Source organism: Sorex fumeus, unplaced genomic scaffold (genome assembly GCF_029834395.1).
Source record: "Sorex fumeus unplaced genomic scaffold, SorFum_2.1 ptg000024l, whole genome shotgun sequence".
Taxonomy (NCBI): domain Eukaryota; kingdom Metazoa; phylum Chordata; class Mammalia; order Eulipotyphla; family Soricidae; genus Sorex; species Sorex fumeus.
The window spans coordinates 36490351-36516459 of NW_026606081.1; the positions used below are offsets into that span (position 1 = coordinate 36490351).

Below are 26109 nucleotides of genomic sequence, written 5' to 3' on the forward strand. Positions count from 1 at the left end.
GAACTGCAGACCAATGGAACAGGGTTGAATACACTGACATCTCCCCTCAATCATATGATCATCTAATCTTTGATAAAGGTGCAAGTAATGTGAAGTGGAGTAAGGAAAGCCTCTTTAACAAATTGTGCTGGCATCACTGGACGGCTACATGCAAAAAAATGGGCTCAGAACTCTGCCTAAAACCATGTACAAAAGATCAAAATGGATTAAAGACCTCAACATCAGACCAGACACCATAAGGTACATTGAAGACAGAGTTGGAAAAACCCTCCATGACATTGAGGCTAATGGTACTTTCAAAGATGCCATGCCACTGGCCGAGCAAGTGAAAACAGAGATAGATAAATGGGACTATCTTAAACTAAGAAGCTTCTGCACCTCCAAAGAAACAGTGACCAAAATACAAAGACAGTCTACAGAATGGGAAAGGATATTCGCCAAATACACATCCGACAAGGGGTTGATATCAAGGCTATACAAAGTGCTGGTTGAACTCCACAAGAAGAAAACATCCAACCCCATCAAAAAATGGGGCAATGAAATGAACAGAAACTTTCTCAAAGAAGAAATCTGAAAGGCAAAAAAGCACATGAGAAAATGCTCTACATCATTAATCATCAGGGAGATGCAGATCAAAACCACAATGAGATACCATCTCACACCTCAGAGACTGGCCCACATCCAAAAAAACAAAAGCAACTGATATTGGCGCGGATGTGGCGAGAAAGGGACACTCCTTCACTGTTGGTGGGAATATCGACTGGTTCAGCCCTTCTGGAAAACAGTATGGACGATTCTCAAAAAATTAGAAATTGAGCTCCCATTTGACCCAGCAATACCACTCCTGGGAATATATCCCAGAGAGGCAAAAATGTATAGTCGAAGTGACATCTGCACTTGTTTGTTCATTGCAGCACTCTTTACAATAGCCAGAACCTGGAAGAAACCTGAATGCCCAAGAACAGATGACTGGTTAAAGAAACTTTGGTACATCTACACAATGGAGTACTATGTAGCTCTTAGAAAAGATGAAGTCATGAAATTTACATACAAGTGGTACAACATGGAAAGTATCATGCTAAGCGAAATGAGTCAGAAAGAGAGGGATAGACATAGAAAGATTGCATTCATCTGGGGGATATAAAGTAACAAAATAAGAGATTAATACCCAAGAATAGCTGAGATCAGCACCAGGAGGATTACTCCATAGCTTAGTGGCCAGCCGGGCATTCTAGAGGAAAGGGCAGCTCAGATAGAGAAGGGAGCACCAAATAAAGGGTGTTTGGAGGATCCTCCCAGGAGGGGAGATGCATGTCGAAAGTAGACTATGGACTGAACATGTTTGCCACTCAATGCCTCTTTTGCAGACCACAACACCCAAAAGGAGAGAGAGAACACAGGGGATTTCCCTGCCACAGAGACAGGGGGGGATGGGGGGATGGGGGTGGGGGGATATTACCCATGGTGGTGGAAAATGGGCACTGGTGGAGGGATGGGTATCTGATCATTGTATAATCGAAACCCAAGCACAAAAAATTGTAAATCTACAACTGTACCTCATGGTGTTTCACTAATAATAATAAAAAAAAAGAATTGGGAAGAGTACTCTCGTTAATAATCTTATATTTCAAAGAAAAGCTTCTGCATTTTCTGCAAGTTTGACATAATCACCTTTTTATTTGGGGTTGAAGAGGAACCCAGGTCATGCTCAGGAGACCCGAGAGACCCCTGGGAATTCTCCATCTACGGGGCCGGCAGCTCAGGGCAAGGGCCTGAGGATGCAATGCTGGGGCTGCCCTGGCCACTCTGGGTGGGACAATCTTAAAAAGTCTGAACATCAATTACCTAACATAAAAGACCTCTCGATGAAATTGTAAATGTAAATGAAATAAGTGATAGGTACAAGTAATGAGACTGAATCGTCTGTTGTGTTCATATATGCCTTGTTGTTGTCTGTGGTGCTAGAGACTGAACACTGGTTGTCCCCATGCCAGGCAGGCACTCTACCACTGACCCACCTCGCTGACCATAGTACTAATTTTTATCTTGCCATTTCCACTCTAAACAATGTGAAGTAAGCTTGTGAATATCAAATAAAAGGAATTGGTCTGTAAATGTACACTCAGGGTGACATGGGATGTCGGCTTACTACTGTTTTCTTTTCAGACTTGTGAACAAGAATTTCAGGTGAGTAAACAGATGCAGAGCAATATTTACCGAGCATATTCTAAAAATAAAGCAGAACCGCAATGCTAATACCTAGTCTTCAGAACTTGTATTTCATATCAAAATCAATGCTGCTCAATGTAAAATAAAAATACTTAATGTATTACTGAATGAACTATATTGAGTGACTTTAATGCCTCCTATAAACATACAGTAAACAAAGCGTTGTGGTGTTGATAAAAAAAAAATAGAAGGAGGTGAAAGTAACAGTGACCAAAATATAGAGAGAGCCCAGGAAATGGGAAAGAATATTTACTCAATACACATCTGATAAGAGATTAATATCCAGAATATACAAGACACTTGTAGAATTGTACAAGAAAAGAACCTACAACCCCATCAAAAAATGGGGAGAATGAACAGAAACCTCCTCAAAACAGAAATAAAAAAGGCCAAAAGACACATGAAAAAATGCTCCACATCACTAATCATCAGGGAAATGCAAATCAAAACAACAATGAGATATCATCTCACACCACAGAGACTGGCACACATTCAAAAGAACAAAAGCAACCTGTGTTGCCGTGAATGTGGGGAAAAAGGGACGCTCTTTCACTGTTGGGAATGTCGACTGGTCCAGCCTTTCTGGAAAACGATATGGGCATTCCTTCAAAAACTAGAAACTGAGCTTCCATATAACCCCACAATACCACTTCTGAGACTATACCTCGAGGGTGCAAAAAAGCACAGTAGAAATGACACCTGCACCTGTATGTTCATTGCAATTCTGTTCACAATAGCCAGAATCTGGAAATAACCCAAGTGCCCGAGAACAGACGACTGGTTAAAGAAACTTTGGTATATCTACACAATGGAATACTATGCAGCTGTTAGGAAAGATGAAGTCATGAAATTTTCTTATAAGTGGATGGACATAGAGAGTATCATGCTAAGTGAAATGAGTCAGAAAGAGAGGGACAGACATAGAAGGACTGCACTCATTGTGGAATAGAAAGTAATATAATATGAGAATAATATCCAAGGACAGTAGACACAAGGGCAGAAATATTGCTCAATAGTTGGAAGCCTGCCTCATGAGCTAGGGGAGAAGGCAGCTGGAATAGAGAATGATGGTTGGAGGAATCATCCGGGATGGGAGATGTGTGCTGAAAGATAAAGGACTAAACATGATAACCTTTCAGTATCTGTATTGCAAACTCTAATGCCCAAAAGTAAAGAGAGAGTTTGGGGGAAATTTTCTGCCTAGGAGGCAGGGGGAGGGTTGGGAAGGGGGTAGACTGGGGACATTGGTGGTAGAGTATGTGCTCTGATGGAGGGATGGGTATTTGATCACTGTATGATTGAAACTGAAGTCAGAGCGGGGCTGAGCATCCTCCACCCAGATCCTCCAAATTCCAGTAGGCGGGGGTCACACCCACCAACTGGCCCCCTGGTGCCGTGTAATCCCATCAACGGCCAAGACTCAGAGACTATAAACCCCAGCTCCCAGAAGCGCGCGGCAGCATTCGAGGCAGCGCGACATCTTATCTCATTCCTACTTTGGACAAACTGGCAGGCTACCGAATGTAACCTGCCCACACGGCAGAGTTTGGCAAATTCCCCGTGGCATACCCAATATGCCAAATACCAATAACAATGATGGGTCTCATTCTCCTAACTCTGAAAGAGCCTTGAATATGGCACTTTTTAAAAAATCTCAGGGCTAGGACGAAGGAGACGTTACTGGGGCCTGCTCGAGGCAATCGACGAATAACAGGATGGTCGTGATCATAATCGTGATGATTGAAACTGAAACATGAAAGCATTGTAACTATATCTCACGGTGATTAAAAAAGAAAAAAGAAAAAAAGAAAAGAAACCATGGCTTCATCAAATGTATGTGAGACTTTAAGTTTGACTCCAGGAAGCACACTCAAAACTATTAATAACAGAATAGAGAGCTCATAAAAAGATCAATACAAAAATAATTAATCTTTAACAGTGGAGGAAAAAAATAATCTTTCAATAAACAGTGTTAGAAAAACTAGATGTCTAATGCAAAAAAGAAAAAAAATGTATCTGTACACAGACCTTACAACTTTTCACAAAAATAAACTCAGGGGAGCACTGCAGTAGTACAGAGGCAGGGCATTTGCCTTTCATGCGGCTGAACCAGATTCAATCCTGGGAATACCATATGGTCCTCCGAGTACTGCCAAGAGTAATTCCTGAGTGCAGAGCAAGGAGTAACCCCTGAACATCACTGGGTGTGACAAAAACAGACAAACCAAAAAAACTGATCAAAAACCTGAGTATAAAAACAGAACATGAGAAAATTTAGGTGATCTTGGACTTGGCAATGACATTTCAAACTCATCACCAAAGGAATGGTACATCAAAGAGAAAGTAAGATGAACTTCAAAAAATTGAAAACTTTTGATCTGTGAAACATACTGCCAGAAAAAAGGTATCAGTCACGGTCCTCCTGTTGTTCATCGATTTGCTCGAGTGGGCCCAGTAACGTCTCCATTGTGGGACTTGTTGTCACTGTGTTTGGCACATCGAATACATCACAGGTAGCTTGCCAGACTTTGCCGTGTGGGGGAGATACTCTCGGTAGCATGCCAGGCTCTCCGAGAGGGGCAGAAGAATCAAATCTGGCTGAGCTGGGCCTGCTGCATGCAAGGCAAATGCCCTACTGCTGTGCTATAGCTCCAGCCCAAGAAAAAGATAATTTAAGCCAACAATTTTAAGACACAAAGAAAGACTATTAATCAAAATTTATTTTTAAAAACCCTAAAACTTGAGTAAGGGGAAAAAAAAGCATCTACAAAAGAAAAATACCCAACAGACACCTCAGGGGAAATGAAATCAATGGCAAATAAGAACGTGAGATGAAGATCCATATCCATATTCGATTGCACCAGGTAAATTAAAACACAATGTGAAGTTCAACATCTATTACGAGAGTAAACTTGAAAACAGATAATACTACAAGCTTCTGAGCAAGTAGAAAAACAGAAACTCTCATTTCTTTCTGAGGAGAATGCAAAATGATAGTTACTTTGAATGATAACCAGGCAATTACAAAACAAAACACTCTCTTACATGATCCAACAATCATATTATCTGGAGTTTACCAAAAAGAGTTGAAAACCGATTTCTACCAAAAACAAAACAAAACAAAAAAACCTGCACACAGATAATTAACAGTTTTCATCATAATTGCCAAAACTTAGACACAAATAAGATGTCCTTTAGTAGGTGACTAGATTAAAAAAAATTGGTGAAATATTATTCTGCACTAAGAAGAAATGAACCATTAAACCGCACAAGGATGAAGAGGAACATTGAATGCTCACTGATAAGTGAAAGAAAAATAGCATAAAAAATTATTATATATGACATGCTAAAGAGACCAAAAAAAATCGGTTGGTGGGAGTGATGAACAAGCAAAGAAAAGAATTTTAATTTATTTTTTAAACATCTCCTGGTCCTGTAGAGAGTACATTCTTTTTAAAAAAAATTATTTATTGCTTAATAAAATTATTTAATTTTTAATAGTATATTCTATATCAAATACTGATCGTTTGGAATCTTCAAAATGGTAAATAGTCACGGTATATAAAGAAGCATGATACATAACCATCTGAGCTTAATAACATAATGGCTGTTTACTTGTGTAGATAAACAGGACCTAAAAGGACATGTCAGACATAACTGCATGCCATTATGTATAACTATATCCTCGGCTTGCTTTTTTCCATTTCCTATAATGCACATGTTAACTTCTTTAAAGAAATACATATTTTAAAAACCTGAAAGAATATTTTAAAATTTTAGCCACTGTGATTTGCAATACTGTTCCTGATAGGGTTTTGTGCACACATCATTCAACACAATATTCTTCACCAGAGTGCCCATCTCCCCACTGATCTAATTCTCCCCACCATGCTAAGCTCTCTTCTCAAAACCAGTTACAGAGAAATCTTTAAGGCCATGAAAAAACAACAACAACAACATGGTATTACAAGAATATCATTACACATTTGTCCAAATTCACAACTGTCTAAATCCACAGAATGTAGAATGCCAAAAATGAACCTTAATGGAAATGTTGGATCTTAAGTGATGCACTGTCAGTGTAGGTTCGCTGGCTATGACAAACGAAAGAGTGTGCAGGGGATAGAAATGGAGGCAGAAACACGGGGGCATATGGAAACACAACAACCAGCACAGGTAAAGGTTCTCAAATGGAGGTTGTCACACCTATGTGAGGAGGATGAGTAGATGAAAATTTTCTCTCCCTCAATTTTGTTGTAAATTTAAGACTTTAATACAGGCTTTAGAACAAAATTGATAAAATATTGCTTTAATAATCCAAAGTTTAGTACTGTTGGAAAGAAAAATGATGTTTAAGATGCTTCTATAGCTTAAAGATCATTTGGAAATATTTTGAAAAAATGTGATTGTTTATTGTCAGAATATATTCAAAGAAGTCACCATAATTTGGTTTTTTTTTGTTCTGTTTTTGCTTTTTGGGTGACACCCAGTGACACTCAGGGCCTATACCTGGCTCTGCACACCATAATATCTAAGAGACTGAAAGCTCCAATTGAATCCAGAAAAAAAATTTAGATTAAGTATGTTACTTCCTTATATGGTTACTCCTAGTCTGCCACTACCCAGCCGTCGCCACACTCCAGGACGCTTTCCGGACCCGCGCGGCAGCTCCGGCCGAGACCCACGCACAACTGAAGACCCACAGAACAAGGTAAGCGGAACTCTCTGAGACCTTGGACTCCAGGCTCGGCGGACCCAGGGACAGAGCTTCTCTGAGTGCTCCCACCACCACAGGTGACAAAGGGATTCTAATCAGGAGCCCTACCCTACCCTGCCCTGTCTGCTTCCAACAACCACCCAGGGATCGAATTGTGCACAGGAGACCCACCCTACCCAGATAAATACCCCACTGGCAGACTTCCACTCTCGACACTACTTCCACTACCCAGCCATCGCCACACTCCAGGATGCTTTCCGGACCCGCGCGGCCGCAAGCGGCCGCGCGACACATCATAAGACACTAAATACCCGTCTTCTGGAATTGTCGTACCATATTTGATAGGGTTCAAATATGGTAACACCTACAAAGGGTGATTAGAGGTCACCCCAAAAGCCTCTATACCTCTCGGAAAGACTGGCAAGCTACCGAGAGTATTCCGCCCGCACGGAAGAGCCTGGCAAGCTATCCGCTGTGTATTCGATATGCCAAAACCAGTAACTACAACTGGTCTCATTCACCTGACCCTGAAGGACCGTACTACTGTTCAAGAAGGGAGACATCCATGACATTGGCAACTATCGCCCGATCTGCCTATTGTCTGTCATCTACAAGTTGTTCACTCGAGTCATCCTGAATAGGATTGGCAGAACACTAGATGAAGGACAACCATGTGAGCAAGCAGGGTTCCGCAAAGGATTCAGCACCATCGACCATATCCACACGATAACCAAACTCATTGAGGTTTCTCGGGAGTTCAAGATGCCGCTCTGCTTAACGTTCATTGATTTAAAGAAGGCCTTTGATTCTGTTGAGACGGAAGCGGTCATTGAAGCCCTAGTCAATCAGGGCATTCAAGCCCAATACATCAGGATCCTCCGTGAGCTGTATTGCAGATTCACTACCAGGATCTCACCATTCTACAAAGAAGTGATCGTTGATGTCAAGAGAGGGGTGCGGCAGGGTGATACCATTTCACCGAAACTCTTCAGTGCCACCCTCGAGAACATCATGCGACGACTGGAATGGGAAGGAATGGGAGTGAAGATAGATGGTCGGCAACTACACCACCTCCGCTTTGCTGATGACATTGTTTTAATAACACCAAACATCAGCCAAGCAGCACAAATGCTGGCCGACTTTGACCGTGAGTGTGGAAAGGTAGGACTACAGCTGAATCTTACGAAGACAATGTTTATGAGAAACAGCCTTGTTCCTGACGCCCCATTCGCTCTCAATGGAACGACCATCTCCGAATGCAACAGCTATGTGTACCTAGGTCGAGAGTACAACATGACAAATGACCTGGCACCCGAGCTGCGCAGGAGGAAGAGAGCGGCTTGGAACGCCTTCAAGAACGTCGAAGAAATAGCTAAGAGGACGAAGAACCTCCGGCTCCGGGCACATCTCTTTGATTCCACTGTTCTTCCTGCATTAACATATGCCTCAGAGACCTGGGCCCTACGCAAACAAGATGAGAACGCCATTCAGGTCTCCCAAAGAAGAATAGAAAGAGCTATGCTTGGAATATCACGTTTCACTCAAATGAGAGAACGAATCCGGAGTTCTGACATCCGTCGACGATCAAGGATCAGGGACGCTGTCTCATTTGCCAAGGTGTCGAAAATCAGATGGGCTGGTCACGTAATGAGATTTAAAGACGACCGTTGGACTAGAGCTGTTACTGATTGGATTCCACGGGATGTCAAAAGACCGCGTGGCCGCCCACCTACCAGATGGTCAGACTTCTTTGTCAAGGTCATGAACGATCGGTTTGAGGCCCTCCATGTTCCCGGAGCAAAGAGATGCCATTGGGCTACAGCACGCGACAGGGACAAATGGAGACGTTACTGGCGCCCGCTCGAGCAAATCGACGACTAACGGGAAGTTAAGTGATTAAGTGATTAAGTCTGCCAGGAGTGATCCCTGAGCACAGAACCAGGAGTAATCCCTGAGGACTGCTGGGTGCGTGCCCCTTGCCTCCAAAAAACAAGCAAAAAAATAAACAAATCTCTCTCTCTCTCTCTATATATATATATATGTGTGTGTATGTATATATTCTCTGAATACACAAATTATGCAGGTTTTTTGGTTTGTTTTTTTGGGCCACACACAGTGATGCTCAAGGTTACTCCTGGCTCCACATTCAGGAGTTACTCCTAGAAGTGTTCAAGGCACCATATGTGGTACGAGAGATTGGCTGCATGCAAAGCAAGCACGCTAATTGCTTTATTATCACTCTGAACCTCAGTATTAATTTTAAATTTAAAAGAAATCATTATTAGTAACATTGCAAAACCACAAAATCTCAATGAAATAATTTTTAAAATATAAGAGAAATCTAATCTAACATAACAGAGAATGTATCTAATCTTTACTAGTAAAATGTGATGTATTAAACAGGGGTTGAAACCAAAACCTAAAGTTCAGAAAGAGAGAGCTTGTAAAGATTTGGAAGAACCCAAATTATTTTCACACTATTCACCTTTGTTTGTACTTCTGAAAAATCTATTAATCAGCAGAAAGATTACTCATTTTGTTTTTGGGCCGTGCTCATGGATGCTCAGGGATTACTTCTGGCTCTGCACTTGGAAATTACTCATGGCAGTGCTCAGGGGACCATATGAAATGCCAGGTATCAAACCCAGGTCAGAAATGTGGATGGCAAGCACCCCACCCACTATACTATCCTCTGGCCCCCAAAAGATATTTTTAATGCAGAAAATATTTTGCAAATTACTATAAAAGTTTGCTTTTGGATTACAATAAAAACCACCATCTTCCTACTTCTTAAAATTACTTAATAATAAAATTAAGTCAGTTGTTAAAAATGTTAATGTTATTCAAAGTAACTACTAAGATGTGGCAACATTATTTGAAGTCAACATAACCTACATCTCTAACTTATATAGCAAAACTTGAGCCTTCTGTGTAAGTAAACATTACAGGTAACCAGAATGTTAAGGCTATTCAATGTTCCCTAAACTTTAAGGAGAAAGATGACACTTTCTTATGGGACTAGTGCACTTGCCTTATTATGCGGCTAAACCCAGTTTAATCCCTGGCATTGCATTTGGTCCCCAGGACACGGCAGGAGTGACCCCAAGTACATAATTAAGTCTAGCCCCTGAGTACTTCTCACACCCCCAAAGATAGCATTTTTTAAACTTTCATGAGAAAAAAACAAAACAAAGCATCAGACCAAGTCCTTAATTCAAAAAGTTGACCCAATAGAACATAAAAATTCACCGAACCGGGGCCAGAATGATGGTATAGGAGGTAGGACACGTGCCTTGCACACAGTCAACCTGGGTTTGATCCTCATTACCCCATATGTTCTCCTGTGCACCACCAGGAGTGATCCGTGAGCACACAGAACCAGCTGTAACCTCAGAAGCAGCAGATCTGTTGCTACACACACACACACACACACACACACACACACACACATCCCACCAAACTAAGGAAACTAAAATGGCATACAAGACAAAACATAAAAACTCAAAACAAAATAAAATTCTGTTACAAAAAAAGAACCTTCTACATAAGTCTAAGATACGTATTTCTCAAACCATAGGTTCAAACTTAAATCTCAGTTAAAAGAAACTTTTAGAGAGGGAAAAAAAAAAACATGGGCCTGTAAGTTTCAAAGGTCAGCCTGAAAAACTGCTTCCCAAATTTATTCTAGCCATTTTCTCACCAGGTTCACAAATTAAAGTTTTTACATTGCTCACAACTCCACAAAGGACTTTAATCATTGTGAAACTGCTTATATACCATGCGTCAAGTATTGGCTGAAAAACTAAGCAGCAGTGCCACCAAATGACTAAACTCAAAATTTCACCAAATCTACAAAGTACATCATGTATTTTTACATGGAGGAAGGAAGGAGAGAATGCAGGAAGGGAGAAAGGGAGGAGAGAGGAAAAAGCTCTATGCAGGATCGTAAGGGCGGAGGAGATGACTCCAAAAGACAAGGGTCCAAGCAGCAACAGGAGTCTAGGAAGCAGGAACTCCCCAGATTCAATGTTTCATCAGGCTTGTATTTCTGGATTAAATAAATGGCAACTTCAAATCGTGATATTCTGCTCAAACTTCCAAGCCCTAGGGAGATCATTCAATTCATGAACTTCAGAGGACCTGTTTGTCTCAGCTGCAGGTAGTTACAGCAGGTGGTTTGACAATCTTACCAAATACACGCTACAGCAATTCCTCGGAATGAAAATGGATTACTTGCCTGTGGAATCTAAAAAGTCAGAGTCACTACCACAGTTTAATGTTGCCACGATAAGCATATTTCAGGGGAACAGAATAACAGTACAGCGGATAGGTCTCTTGCATGTGGCTGACCCAGGTTCATTCTCGGCATCCCATATGGTCCCCTGAGCACCGCCAGGAGTAACCCCTGAGCATTGCTGGGTGTGGCCCAAAAACAAAAACAATTTTTCGTTTCCAGAAAAAAAAATAAGGAAATACTTAAGTTTACTAGAAACTACTAATACACCAATAATAGTCAAGCTGTCATTTGTGCATGCTTTAAAACTATAATAAATCCACCACTAACAAAAATGATGGGACTGAAGAGGACAGCAGGGAGGGGGTTTGCTTAGGGCAAGTTAGCTCCATGTTCAGCAAAAGTAAAATTCTGATCCTCTTCAATGTCCTTGAATCTCTGAGGTCAAAGTAAATGTATCTTGCAGTGATCTCTAGAACTCAATCAATGTCCTATAAAACCTGGTACAATGATATTAAATCAATCTCCAAATGATGTGTCCATTTAAATGGGTAAGAATGGAAACCAAGACAAAACGTAGGACCATTCCGAGGAAAACAGCAATGAGAAATATTCCCACCAGGAGCTTCATGGGTCTGTGGCAGGTACAAAGAATGGAACAAGGTAGAAATGAGAGACAGAGCAATTTTAAGTGCAGCAAATAGGAACTTTCATATTTAAAATACAGTCTCTGGTTGGAGAGATATGACACTGGGAAGGGTGCTCACAACCTACCCAGGTTCAAGCTTCAATACAATATATAGTCCCCTGAGTATTACCAAGAGAGTGAACCCTGAGCACAAAGCCAGGAGTAAACCCTGAGCACTGCTGGGTGTGGCCCCAAAACAAAGAAACAAAAATTTTAAAAATATATAGAATCTCTTACCTAACCAAAGGATAAACATGTTGCCTAAATAGGTGCTAAGAAATACAGATAATGGGCCTCATCTTATAATAATTTAAGATGAAAAAGTAAAACTATCCATTCATAAGGGTAGCAATGAAATTCAGTAATGTCAGTGAATATGTTCTAACACTGATAAGAAGGTAAAGAAATCCAATAGCCAGATTACATTCTTACTCTAAATGAGCAAGTGTGTTTATACTGACTCTTAAACACTGGTTATGAAAAGAGTTATAAAAAGGAAACCAGTCTGGGTTAAGTACATCTTAATTGCATTCACAGGTGTTTGTAAGATGTTTCAGGGCTGATTTTGGGGGGAAGAAAACATAATGACAAGGTTTACGCTTTGTCTTCTCTGAAATATATTGTCTTGAGCTGCTGTAAGCACAACAGTCTGAATTACTAAACCCAGCAGGTTCCTTCATAACAGGGAGCAAAGGAAACAACCGCCCCCCCGCCCCCGATGTTAAGACTCCATAAGCTAAGTCATTCATTCATTCTACCTTAAGGAAAAAAAGGAGGCAGACTACGGCAAGTGAACTCTATCATAAGCCTGCTACTACAAAAGCATGAATACATATATGGATAGAGATGGAGTAACATCAATTCCTAATCCAGAATATCAAATAAAGTTATGGAGAGAGCTTTCATCCTATACTACAATGCACCCATATGATTAACATAACACCACATTTTTTTTTAAAAAAAGACTAATTTTCACTAAGCATAAGCTCATCATATTTAATGGATATATTACTATCATGATCATGTGCTATTTAGAACACTAAAATGAATCACTAAAGACAAAAATTAAACTTACAAGGGGGCAACAATCCACAAATTTTACAACACTTTTGTAAACTGAACAGAAAGATGACAGTGGTGGGCTGACCATGAGAAAAATGATAAAAAAATAACCACAGTCAGTCTGTACCAATTCATCCTGACAACCTTTGCCCCACTGCACCAATCAGCATATGATGTTATAGTTTCTGGTGCTGAGAGTATAACCCCTAGAGAACGAAAGCAGATTTCATGACTCTGACATTGAAGATAAACTGTTTATGTCTCTGACAAATTTGATTGCTACAACTTTCGTGGAGGAATAGAAGGTAGTTGCCACAGTAATTATCTCAGATATATGCCTGTCACATGCTCTGTCACATAACAAAAAGGTTAGGGGGTGGGGGGAAATAAGACATTGCATTAAAAATATATTTCAACAGTGTAAAAATCTGAAGCCAGACAGAATTCCTGCAAATGAGCCAGGAAACAATTAATAGAGTTGACACATATTAGCACAATTTATGCTTCATATTCAAATCTGGTTCATGCTATATCAGAAGTCAGGAAAGAAAAGAACGAACAAAATGAATATCCTCCACTACTTCAAACTAGAAAAGAAAAACATAATTAGCAGAGAATGGAGAAATCAGAGTAGCTATTACCTAAAATTACTCTGAAAAAAAAGATAAAAGGGATGCTATTGAAAAAAAACATACTTAGACTTATGCCTCAGCAGTCTTATAGCAAAATGGTTCTTTTTAATTAGGAATCTGGTAAGAGAACCTTTCTAAATATTATACCAATGAGCAGATTAGCAAGAAATATAATCAGGAACCTGAGCAATAGCATGCAGGTAGGGTGCTTGCCTTGAACACTGCCTACCTGGGTTTGATCCCAATCACCCCATAAAGTCCCCCAAGGCCACCAGGAGTGATCCCTGAGTGCAGAGCCAGGAGTGAGCTCAGAACACAACTGGGTGTGATCAAAAAAGAAACAACAAAAAGAAATACAATCATATTAACAGATAGACAGAAGACCTTGGAATACTTCAAAACATATTTCTGATAAAAACTGTAAAGAATAGAGATAAAATTACAGTCCCTTGATATTTTACCAAACAGAACAGAAAGACTGCTGAAGCATTTCCATTAAAGGTAGAAAGATTATTTATTCCAATAATTATTAGACACCAGCCTTTGCAGTTCTTACCAGTGTAGTAAGAATATCAGCCCTTACTGTGGGAGGCATCCTTGTGGGAGCCCCAATCTCATTCCTCCTTGTCAAGTGTGACGCTATAAGTGTGACTCTACCACCACCAGCACTAGCCTTCAATACAAGTGTGGGTCTAATCCCCCATCTAAACAATAACAACAAAATAACAGATTAATAATCAAGTACTATATAATATAAAGCAGGGGTGGGGGGGTTACATGACAAATAAGAATAAAACCCTTAATATGGGTATGTCCAGATTCAAATTCCTGCTCTACACTTTCTGGAAATGTGATTTCATCCAGTGCTTTTATTCTCTCTAGATAATGCTTTGTAACACTCAAGATATTAAATGAAGATGTAATAGCAGAGTGGTGAAAATGTGTCTGGTATACAATAAATAAATCAGGAACTGTAGTCATAATGTATGTCATGACTACTTACCAATACAGTAACTAAAGACCAAGGGATCAAATTCCATCAGAAATTAAAATATATCTATATCCATAATTACTAATATAATGAGATGTGGGCAGAATAAAGATAAGAAGCAATGAAGCAGAAGAAAGAGTCCGGAAAAATTATATAGCTTGACAAATACAGTCTCTATATTAATTCTCTAGAATTAACATATATAGTATGTTTAAGAATTTGGTATATCTCAAATAAAGGGTGTTTGGAGGATCCTCCCAGGAGGGAAGATACATGTTGAAAGTAGACTATGGACTGAACATGATTGCCACTCAATGCCTCTTTTGCAAACCACAACAGCCAAAAGGAGAGAGAGAACAAAAGGGAATGCCCTGCCACAGAGGCAGGGTGGGATGGGGAGATGTGTGTGGGAGGGATACTAGGATCCATGGTGGTGGAAAATGGGCACTGGTGGAGGGATGGGTACTTGATCATTGTATAATCGAAACCCAAGCACAAAACTTTGTAAATCTACAGCTGTACCTCATGGTGTTCCACTAATAAAAATTTAAAAAAAAAAGAATTTGGTATATCTTAGGCTGGGTTCAATCCCTGGGACCCAAGCACAGGGCCAAAAGTAGCCCCTAGCAACACCAGGCATGGCTCAAAACAACAACATTCAGTGTATCTCAAAGGTAGCAGTGAAAACCAATGGAGGAAAGAAGGTGAAGCTACTAAATGACTCTTATTGATGACTTGGCACTACAAATAAATAAATAAATTTGGTTCCCACCTCAACTCAAAACCTTAGATAATTTCCTTGTAAGTCATTCTTAAATATGAAAGAGATGAAATGAAAGACAAAGAGGGCACAAAGGAAGAAAGAGCCAGGGAGAGAAGAAAAGTATAATCGAATTACAAAGTTTAATGTTGACATTCGACGGTTTTGCCTGACCGATGTCGCTGTTGTCCCAAAATTCCAAACGGGATTGGACCGGTAGGATAACACTGCTTTGTCCTTTCTCCCTTGCCACAAGGAACTCAGGTTTATTACAGTGCTCCTGAGGCACTTCCATTCCATTGTGTTTATCTGTAGACTCTTCCCTATGCTTTCCTCCCCAACCAGTTAATCAGCCTTTCCCCCCTAATTAGACTCTGTTAACTTGTAAGGTCAGATTCCTCAGAAATCTATGATTTTATATGTATGAGTGAAATATTGTCTTTCTCCTCTCCTTATGCATTATGAATAATTTACTTTAAAGCAATGTCCTTTTTGTATAGATACAGGAAGACAGTCTATATTATGCTTTTGTAACTTAGGATTTATTTGGCTTTGAATATTATTCACTCCCAGGCATCTGCTTTCTCGACTTAAGCCTCAGTTGCCCTTAATTCCTACCACTGCAAAAGCAGGATAGCAATGAGGGATTGAATAGAACCAGGGCAAGCTGTGAGCTACCCTGGCATCGAAATGGGCCAGGCCAAAGCACCACAATTCTTAATTATAAGTTAAGAGCCTGATCACAGAAAATGCTGTCACAAATCACAAATCATCCTGTTAATCGTCAATTGCCTCAAGCAGGCCCCAGTAACGTCTCCTTCATCCTAGCCCTGAGATTATATTCAAGACTCTTTAGGAGAATGAGACCCATCATTGATACTGGTATTTGGCATATTGGGTACGCCACGGGGAGTTTGCCAGAGTCTGCCGTGTGGGCAGGCTACATTCAGTAGCCTGCCAGTTTGTCCAAAGTAGGAAATGCTGTCATGATCCAAAAGTAACGACAAGACTAGGACCATGCTAGGGAGAGGAAAGACTATCTGGCCTGAGCACTGTAGTCTGAGATTAAGATGGCCCTAGGAGAGCAATTCTATAAGCTTAATGTATTTCTTACTGTGTCCATACAAAATGATTAATATTATGAATGCTTATATGTTTGCTGGACAAGGAGAGGAGAAACACATCCATGAGATTCCACTCTAGGGTGGGTCAACCTGCTAATGAGAATCTGTCCTAGAAGCAGCTATCCCCAAGGGAAAGAACTCTACCCCTATTGATTGTGACCACACCTATGGAAACTGTTACCCCCAACCCCTCATGCTTTGGGATTTAACTAGACTGTAAGAGTGGGCTGGGGGATCAGGATCCAGACTCCAGAAGGAGAAGGAGAAGGAGAAAGGGTATCGAGATCCGGATTCCAGAGCCAGAAGGAGAATGAAAGGGGACTGAGGAGGAGAATGAAGTAGCATGGGAGAGGAAAACTCAGGAGGAGAATCAGAGAATGGAGATGGGATTGGAATAAACTGCAACTGATACCAATCAGCCTGGTCCTCATTTCCTGCCCATCGCCATCGACCTCCCCGGGGTGGGGGAGCTGGCATGAGACTACCGAACGTGGGCAGGGGGAGAGATAGACCATCTTTTCCAGTCTTTTTGAGTTTACACAGGACCACCATCTCCTTCATGCAAAATTCTACTTCACAGAGCAGGGAGAAAGGGCTGCAAAGTTTAAGAAGAGAACTCCCAGAACGACCACCAACTAGGAGCTCTTTGGCACTATTGCGTCAACATGAGAAGATGCCATCGTTGACAACACTGATGAGGAATATGATTGACTAGTTCACCACCTCCATGACTGTGGGAGGAACGCCAAGAGAGAGAGATCGCCACATAAAAAGGCCTGTCTTCGAAAACTCTTGAGCTTATTTGCCAACGTGGTTTGGCGCAAGCGTCAGGCAACCACAAGCGAATGTCCGAGCTTGCAAAGCAGTGCAGAGAAACGATAAAGGAAGACCTCAAAGAGAGAAGAGCAACAGTGCTGGCAGATGCGGCAGAAGCCGGGAAAAGCATTCTCAACTCTGCCTGTCCTTCACCAACTACAAGACCAAGATGACTGCCCTCCGACATCCTGATGGATCTATCACATCTTCCAGAAGGGCAGTGGAGTAGATTATCCATGACTTCTACTTGGATCTCTTCGATAGCCATGTCCACCTGCCCACATACCAAATTCTGCAAGATGGATATGTTGTTCCCAAAGTTCTCCTTTCCGAAATCTGACGTGCCATTTCATCAGTAAAGAAGTGAACAGCACCTGGCCCAGACAAGGTCAGACCCGAACACCTGAAGAACCTGCCATCAGTACTCATCAATACACTGGCTCGGCTCTTCACACACTACCTGTCTGAATGCAAGATTCTGTCCCAGTGGAAAAGCAGCAGGACTGTACTACTGTACAAGAAGGGAGACATCCACAACATTGGCAACTATCGCCCGATCTGCCTGTTGTCTGTCATCTACAAGCTGCTCACTCAAGTCATCCTGAATAGGATTGGCACAACACTAGATGAAGAACAACCATGAGAGCAAGCTGGGTTCTGAAAAGGATTCAGCACAGTTGACCATATCCACACGGTAAATAAGCTCATTGAGGTTTCTCGGGAGTTTAGGATACTGCTCTCTCTAATGTTCATTGATTTAAAGAAGGCCTTTGATTCTGTTAAGACTGAAGCAGTCATCAAAGCCCTAGCCACACAGGGCATTCAAATTCAATACATTAGGATCCTCTGTGACCTGTATTACAGATTCACTACCAGGATCTCACCATTCTACAAGGAAGTGATCATCGACATTGAGAGGGGATCGGCAGGGTGATACCATTTCACCAAAACTCTTCAGTGCCACCCTTGAGAACATCATGTGCCAACTGGAATGGGAAGGAATGGGAGTGAAGATAGACACTCAGCAACTACACCACCTCCGCTTCGCTTATGACAATGTTCTAATAACACCAAACATTAGCCAAGTGGCACAAATGCTGGCCAACTTCAACCGTGAGTGTGGAAAGGTCAGACTACAACTGAATCTCATGAAGACAATGTTTATAAGAAACGGACTCGTTCCTGACATTCCATTAGCTCTCAATGGAATGAACATCTCTGAATGCAACAGTTAGGTATACCTAGGTCAAGAAGTCAACATGACAAATGACCTGGCACCCGAGTTGCACAGAAGGAAGAGAGCAGCTTGGAATGTCTTCAAGAGCGTCGAAGAAATAGCTAAGAAAGCTCTGGGCACATTTCTTCGATTCCATTGTTCTTCCTGCATTAACATATGTCACAGAGACCTGGGCCCTACAAAAACAGGATGAGAACGCTATTTGGGTCTCCCAAAGAGGAATCGAAAGAGCTATGCTTGGAGTATCACGCTTCACTCAAGTGAGAGAAAGAATCCCGATTTCCGACCTCCGTCAACGATCAAGAATCAGGGACACTCTCTCGTTTGCCAAGGCATCGAAAATCAAACGGGCTAGACACGTAATGAGATTTGGAGACGACCGCTGGACTAAAGCCATTACCGACTGGATTCCAAGTGATGTCAAAAGATTGTGTGATCGCCCACCTACAAGATGGTCAGACTTCTTCATCAAGACCCTGAACGATTGGTTTGAGGCTCTTCGTGTTCCTGGAGCAAGCAGACGCCATTGGCCTACACTAGCACGTGACAGGGACGAAAGGAGATGTTACTGGTGCCCGCTCAAGTAAACTGATGAATAATGGGATGTCAAGTGATCAAGTGAATACTGACATACAACCCGATGTCAATATGGAACACCAACACAATCAAGACTAAGATTGCGAACTAATTGAATCTTACCTGTTCTTCCCAGACTTTCTTTTCTCTCTCATACGCCTCTTTCCTCTTTCGCTCTAATTGCTCTTTTAGTATAGCGGCACGTGTATTTGCTTGGGCCTGAAAATAAAAATAAGTCAATTAGTTACGAGAAGTGAACAGAGTTTTTTTTTTCAGGTCTATATTATTAGCCAAAAAGGAAGTATATGTATGATAGGGAAGTGTCTTTACTTATAGAATAAAATGTATGCTCACTCTATGTCACCAGGGCTCAATACTCAGTATTTGTCAGGTTCCAAAAAAAAAAATTATGGGTGTAAATTCTAATGGAAATAAAGATGCAAATGTTTTTACTATGATTGTTATACATAGGCTTAATTAATCTTCAGATATGGACAGCTGTAATTTTCATTTTTTTAAAAAATAGCTTTATTTAGAAAACTGTGAGAGTTGTGAAAAAAGAGAGAAATTGTACATTGCAGGTTATAATATAAGCAGCAGAGAATGCACTTAATTGTTCATTTTAAGGTAGTCACTTTTTTGAATTTTTTTTCTGGTGGTTTTGGGGCCATCCCAGGCAGTGCTCAGGGCTTACTCCTGGCTCTGTACTTGGGATCATGCCAGATCAGCTGCTTGCCAGGCAGGCTCCTTACGCAAAGTACTATCTCTCTGGATCCTCACTATTTTGTCTGTTCTACAGACCATACCTGGCATTGCTTTGGGACTACTCCTGGCTCAATGTTTAGGGTTCTCTCCTTTCGGTGTTGGGGGGAATCATGCAGTGCCAGGAACTGAACCTAGGCCTCCATTATGGAAACCTTGAACTCAGCTCATTGAGATATCTCTCTGATCCTATTTTTACCTTTCTAAGACCACCTTTGACCGTTTCTTGTTTATTAGCCAGAGTTTTATCAAACTGATTTCTCTAAATATATGATATAAAGAAAGAAAAATACTAATTCTCTCAGAAGGTAAGAAGTAAGGGATAAAGTGGAAAAAAAAAACATTAGGGAAAGACAGTAAGGCAATTTAACTATGTAAGATTCAAGAATAAAATTTGGGCCTACAGAGAAAGTACTGCAGATAAGGCTCTTGCCTTGCACATGGCTGACTTGGGTTTGGTCCCTGGCACCCTATATGGTCCCCTGAGTTCACACAGAGTGATCCCTGAGTGCAGAGCCAGGAGCAAGCCTGGGCACCATCAATATTAATAATATTAATTTTTTTCTAGATTTTCATTTTCTCTTAAAAGCTTGCTAAAAATCATTTTTAGTCTATACCTTAAGTATTTCTGTTTTTTTACACCTTGCATCAGCCTCCTCATTTCTTTCTTGCCCTTCAGAACCATTAGCTTCTTTCTACAAAATAAGGAGATAAACATACCATTAGGATAGAATCTCAAATTCTATGCAACGCTCTGTTGAAAACAATATGAACTAACATATGAACATGAAAAGAAATGTCAATGCCTCTATATTTTTTTCATAGCTGCAACTGAACTCTCCACAACTTTCAACTCCTAAACAATGGAAAAAAGATCAGAACAGAATAATAGAGAATTTCCCAATACGAACAACTTACATTTTCCTCTCAGAATTCCTCTGCAACAAATTATCTTAGCAATCTAACATAATATAAATATAACTCACTTCCTCCCTAATTAGTTTCCTGGTCTTTGACTTTCATTATGTTAGTTTTCGCCTTTTATAAATGGCACAAAATTCTTAATCTGAATCTACATGTACTTTCCAGAAAAATAGTTTTCAACATGCCTTTTCACCACGAAGTTTGGCTCTAATCTGTTGGCGTTCATTGAAATTTTGCAGTCGTATTTGTCTTAGCCTTGCCAGATAAACCTATAAAATAGATAAAAACGTAACATTTTAATGTAAGAGAAAAACTATCAATACTGCTAAAACTTTATTTAATTTAAGAAAAAAAAGTGTTAATCTGAATACAAGAAATAAAAGTTTTGAAATTAGGTTAATGGAAATGTAGGATTAGCTTTCAAGTGTTTAACTTTGGATCAACTTAATTCTGAAAAGAAATACATTAAAATTACAAATTTTAATTTTATCAAAAGAAAAGAAATTGAACTCAGAGTACTGAGTAACAGGGGGCAAAATCATAGCAGTGTGTCAGTCAAAGCATATTAACGGGTCCCTATAGACCTAACAAAAATCCTCAAATAATTGTTAAAAATTTAAACCATGCAAGAAAAAAGAAGGCAATCAACTGAAAAATGGTTGTGTGAGAGGCCGAGAACATGCGGGAAGCATACCTCCTCCTCTTTGTTTCTTGGCTTCCCTCCTCTTGAAGAGCTGGGCCTGCCTCCATACATAGTTGCCAGGTTTTGCAGGATTCCCTGTTTGTCATTTAATGTACTAAGTTTAAAGAATGACTAAGGCTACATCAGCATCTTACCTAGGAATATCCAGGTACTGCTTTGTTTGTTCTTTTTTTTTTTTTTGACAAACACTAATCATATCTAGATAATAATCTGATAAGAAGCCCTGGCATTTTATCAATTTAATCAATACATTTGGTGAGAAAAAAAGAAGCAATTAGACCCCAAACATAATTACTCAAAACAGACACCAATTATGCTTTTATTAACCATTCAAGTAAAAGGATTTTAAAACTGAATGGGGATTAGTTAACCCTCAAATCAAATGATTTCTTTACAATGGGCAGATACATTTCTCCTCCTCCTAAATGTTTATGTAGACACAATACAAAATATTTGAGCTTCACTTCTTGGTACTCAGGAATAATTACTATACTGTAAATGATCAGAATCTGAAACTGAATTATTAAGACAGTTTATTTACATAGGTTATTATAAGTGAGAAATAAGCAGTAGAAATTAATATCTTTGAATAAAAGTATCAGAATACAAATTACGTATTTTTGCTTCCATTAGCACAAAAAGAATGTTTTAATTTTAAGCTCCTTCCAACTTAAGAAAATCCTCTTTCAAAAAAAAAATTCTCTTTCATTTCCATCTCCTCACTTAATATCTTGCTGAAAGCAAATTTTTTATATTTTTTATATTTATCACCTCTGTCTTTCTGCTTCCCCATTTTGCAATCCATGACAGTCTGGTTTTTGATCACACTATAGCACCAAAAATTTTCTTATTGGTGAATAACAAGCTGCAATATTCATCATATTCTACTACATTGTGCTTTATAATTTACACATTTAAAAAAGACATCCATGCCAGGAAGAAAAGAAAAAGTCAGGGAAAAGAAAAGAAAAAGACAGGGGAAAAAGAACAGGTAAAAGAGAAAAAATAACAGTGACTATCATAGAGGCAGGATTTTGGGCGGGGGCATAGCGCAGGAACTGAGACACTGGTGGAGGGAAGCAGACGCTGATGAAGGGACTGTTGTTGGAACATGGAATGCCTGAAACTTGATCATGAATAACTTTGCAATTCACAGTAATTCTATTTAAAACAATTTTAGAGTCTTCTCACAAAACAAAAGATAGTACTGAAAGATGGCAAACCCTTGGCCTTTGATTACAAAATAGAGCGTACCAAGCACTGAAGGAACAGACTGAGGGGCTAGGAAGAGGCAGGTTGGAAGCAACACTTCGGTGGTCATTAAGCTGCAGTGACTATACATCAAGACCAGAAATGCTGACATGATGCAACTATGTTACCTGAACTACAGACAAAGAAAGTGAAATAATGCAGAAAATTGCTTTCTCTTTCAGTATTTATGAAGTAAATTTAGGAATATATAACATTACCTACCTTCACTTTTTAATATTTTTCACAGGTACATAAGAATATAATAAAAGAATAAATATAAGAGTTATGACAAGTGTAAGGCAAGAAGGTTAAAAATAGGAAGTACTGTAACACAGTACAACTAACACCTTCTCTATAAGTCATTCATAAAATAACAATATGCCTACAGGCAGTGATTCATTATAAAATGCTCCCAGAAAATTATAATTCCTCCCAAATTACTTTCAGAATTAAAAGATTTGAAGACACAAACAAAATTATCTTAAACGATAAGGCAAAATCATTTTTAACTGTACTTTTAGCACAGGCTGGAGCGATAGCACAGTGGGTAGGGCGTTTGCCTTGCATGCGGCCAACCTAGGTTCGATTCCTCCGTCCCTCTCAGAGAGCCCGGCAAGCTACCGAGAGTATCCTGCCTGCATGGCAGAGCCTGGCAAGCTCCCTGTGGCGTATTCGATATGTCAAAAACAGTAACAAGTCCCACAATGGAGACATTACTGGTGCCCACTCGAGCAAATCAATGAACTACGGGAGGGCAGCTCTACAGTGCTACAGTGCAGTGCTAATTTTAGCATGAATTACTGATAAATACTGAAAAACACTATTTACTGGGTCCAAATAAAACTTAAACACCACTACACATAATTTTTTTAACAAATAATTTTTTAAGTCTATGGGGCATATTCATGAAGATGCATCAGACACTAGATCAAACTCTAACCCAAGTAGAAGAACTGAGTGAAATCCTACAATGTTCCCTGATAAATAATAAATAATAAAACTAGAAAATAGTATAAAGGTGTAAAAGCTCTTGGAAATTAAACAACAAACTTCTAACTAACCCATAAATATGAGAAAGGTGTTTCAAGGGAAATTCAAGAGTAAAAGTGAAGTGAATGAAAATTAAAGTTCAGCATAGCAAAAACTGTAGGATTCAACTATAGTAGCACTTGGAAGAAAAATGACAGCACAGAATACCCACAATCAGAGAAGAAATTCCACATTCTAAGCATCAACATTAAAAGTCTAGGAAAATGGCTGGTCAGTGGTTAGGTGCTGGCCTGGCAAAATATCTGGTTCCCTGAGCCATGCCAGAAGTGATCCCCGAGTACGGATCCAGGAGTAAGCCCTGAGTACGGCTGGATGTAGCCCCAAGCCCACCCCTCCCCAGCTCACCTGAAAAATTTAAAGACAAAGTCTAGGAAAAGATAAAATTAACAGAAATCATGCAGAAAAAGGACAGCATCACAAATGTACAGCATGTCATTGTGTAATCTGGAATTACAGAAGCGTGTGGCTGGGGCACCCAAGATATTAAAAATGAGCAACGGATAATAAATGATCTAGCATCTGCCCCTGGCTTGAATGGTGGTGGGAAAATTCAAGCAAAACATAATGCCCAAAATAGAGAGTATTGGGGAGTTCTAGATTGTAAATGTTTGGGTTCCAGAGACATTTCTGCAGGGCACTAATCCATTTTGGGATTCAACTGGGCTTCTTCTCTGAACCTAAGATGATGCCCAGAGGCACAATGTGTGTGTGACAGTCAGGATGCTGAGCTCTGGAGGGACAGCCCAGCCAGGCAGGGTGAGGACTGGGATGGGGGAGGGAGAGGAATATACTGGGGACACTGGTTGTGGAAAGTGTGCACTGGTGGAGGGATGGATGTTCAATCTTTGTACAGCTGAATCTCAAACATGAAAGCTTTGTAGCTATATCTCACAGTGGTTCAATAATAAAAAAAAGTAATGTGGAGTTCATGCCCAATTCAATCAGCTTAATAATGGCTGAATAAATAGCAGGACTCTTACATTTAAAAAAATAATAAATAAAATCTAAAATTCTAATATCTAAAAAAATTAAGTTAATCTTATTGTGAGACAATCTGAACAACAAAAAGAACTATTTTTGTAAAATGAAGTACCAATACCAATGCAATACCTAAAAAATGATGCCAGAAGGTAGCTAGATAGGATGTAAGTTAGGAGAATAGTCGGGGAAGTTGATACAGATTTTCAAGTTACAAGTCCCTGAGAGTGTAATAGTGAGACCTCATCTACGAGATCATCCCAGGATGTTATTTATACTGAAAGAATAAAAATGTACATGTTATTTATACTGAAAAATAATCCAAGATTAAGTAAGTAAAGTAAGTAAAGGCCCTCCCGTTGATCTTCGATTTGCTCGAGCGGGCCCAGTAACGTCTCCATTGGAGACTTTGTTGTTACTGTGTTTGGCATATCGAATACGTCATGGGAAGCTTGCCAGGCTTATCAGAAATTAATGTGAAGATTAAAGTACCCTGTAGAAAAATATACTAAGAAACAGTAATTAAAAGAAAGAAAAGAAATAGTAATCAGAGAACTAAAGGATAAAAACTGGTACCAAAGAAGGCAAGGAAGAAATTGGTGATATCTCATAAGATTAGATGGTCAAGAAAGACAGATTAAAATTACTCTTCAAGGGGCCAAAGAGATAGCTCAAGGGCTAGAGCACATGCTCTGTATTCAGGAGTCCCTGCTTCAGGTACCACACAGTACCACACAAACACCTGAGCACTGCAAGAACCCTGAGCAATCCTGATCACCCCCACAACCACCAAGCTGGGATTAGCCCCCAAGCACCCTAGGTACAGCCACAAAACCAAAAAACAAAACTACAACAAAGCCCTCATATTTGGCATGATGGACTCAGGTGACTCTTGTATCAAGCCATTTATTTAGCAGTAAGCTGTGAAAACAAGTGGGAAAATGATGAGTAGGTTAGCAGCTGGTGCCAGCAGGTACTTTCTCCATGTGAGGGAAGAGGAAAAAGACAGAAAGGTGTATATTCCTGGTATACAGATGACGGTGTGGAAAAAGCAAGAGATGATGGGTGAAGAAAGCTGATAAAGTATTAATATTCAAGACATATAAAGCAATGGTAGGATTAACAGGAAAAGAACAACCAAGCTTGTAAAAATAAAAATAAAAAAGAGAGAACGAGATAAGCAGAAGGGGCTGGATAGTACAGTGCGTAGGGTGTTTGCCTTGCACACAGCCAACATGGCTGACACAGGTTCGATTCCCAGCATCCCATACGGTCCCCTAAGCACTGCCAGGAGTAATTCCTGAGTGTAGAGCCAGGAGTAACCCCTGGGTATTGCTGGATGTGGCAAAAAAAGCAAAAAAAAAAAAAAAAAAAA

The 26109-nt window shown here is 40.0% G+C and overlaps 1 protein-coding gene across 7 annotated transcripts in view; it reads right to left on the minus strand.

Annotated features, from left to right (window-relative positions):
• Window positions 1–26109, minus strand: part of NEK1 (NIMA related kinase 1) — a 154739-nt gene that overhangs the window by 60706 nt on the left and 67924 nt on the right. For 4 of the 7 annotated variants that reach the window (XR_008792455.1, XM_056113829.1, XM_056113831.1 and 1 more), the window contains 4 exons: window positions 21447–21530; window positions 20938–21021; window positions 20446–20523; window positions 19190–19285 (listed from right to left, as the gene is read on the minus strand). Coding sequence is in view for 6 of the 7 variants with exons in the window: in XM_056113829.1 (XP_055969804.1) it covers window positions 19190–19285; window positions 20446–20523; window positions 20938–21021; window positions 21447–21530 (342 nt within the window). In the remaining variant the exon portion in view is untranslated. The remainder of the gene's footprint in view (window positions 1–19189; window positions 19286–20445; window positions 20524–20937; window positions 21022–21446; window positions 21531–26109) is intronic. The other 3 variants (XM_056113833.1, XM_056113832.1, XM_056113830.1) reach the window with 1 other exon arrangement.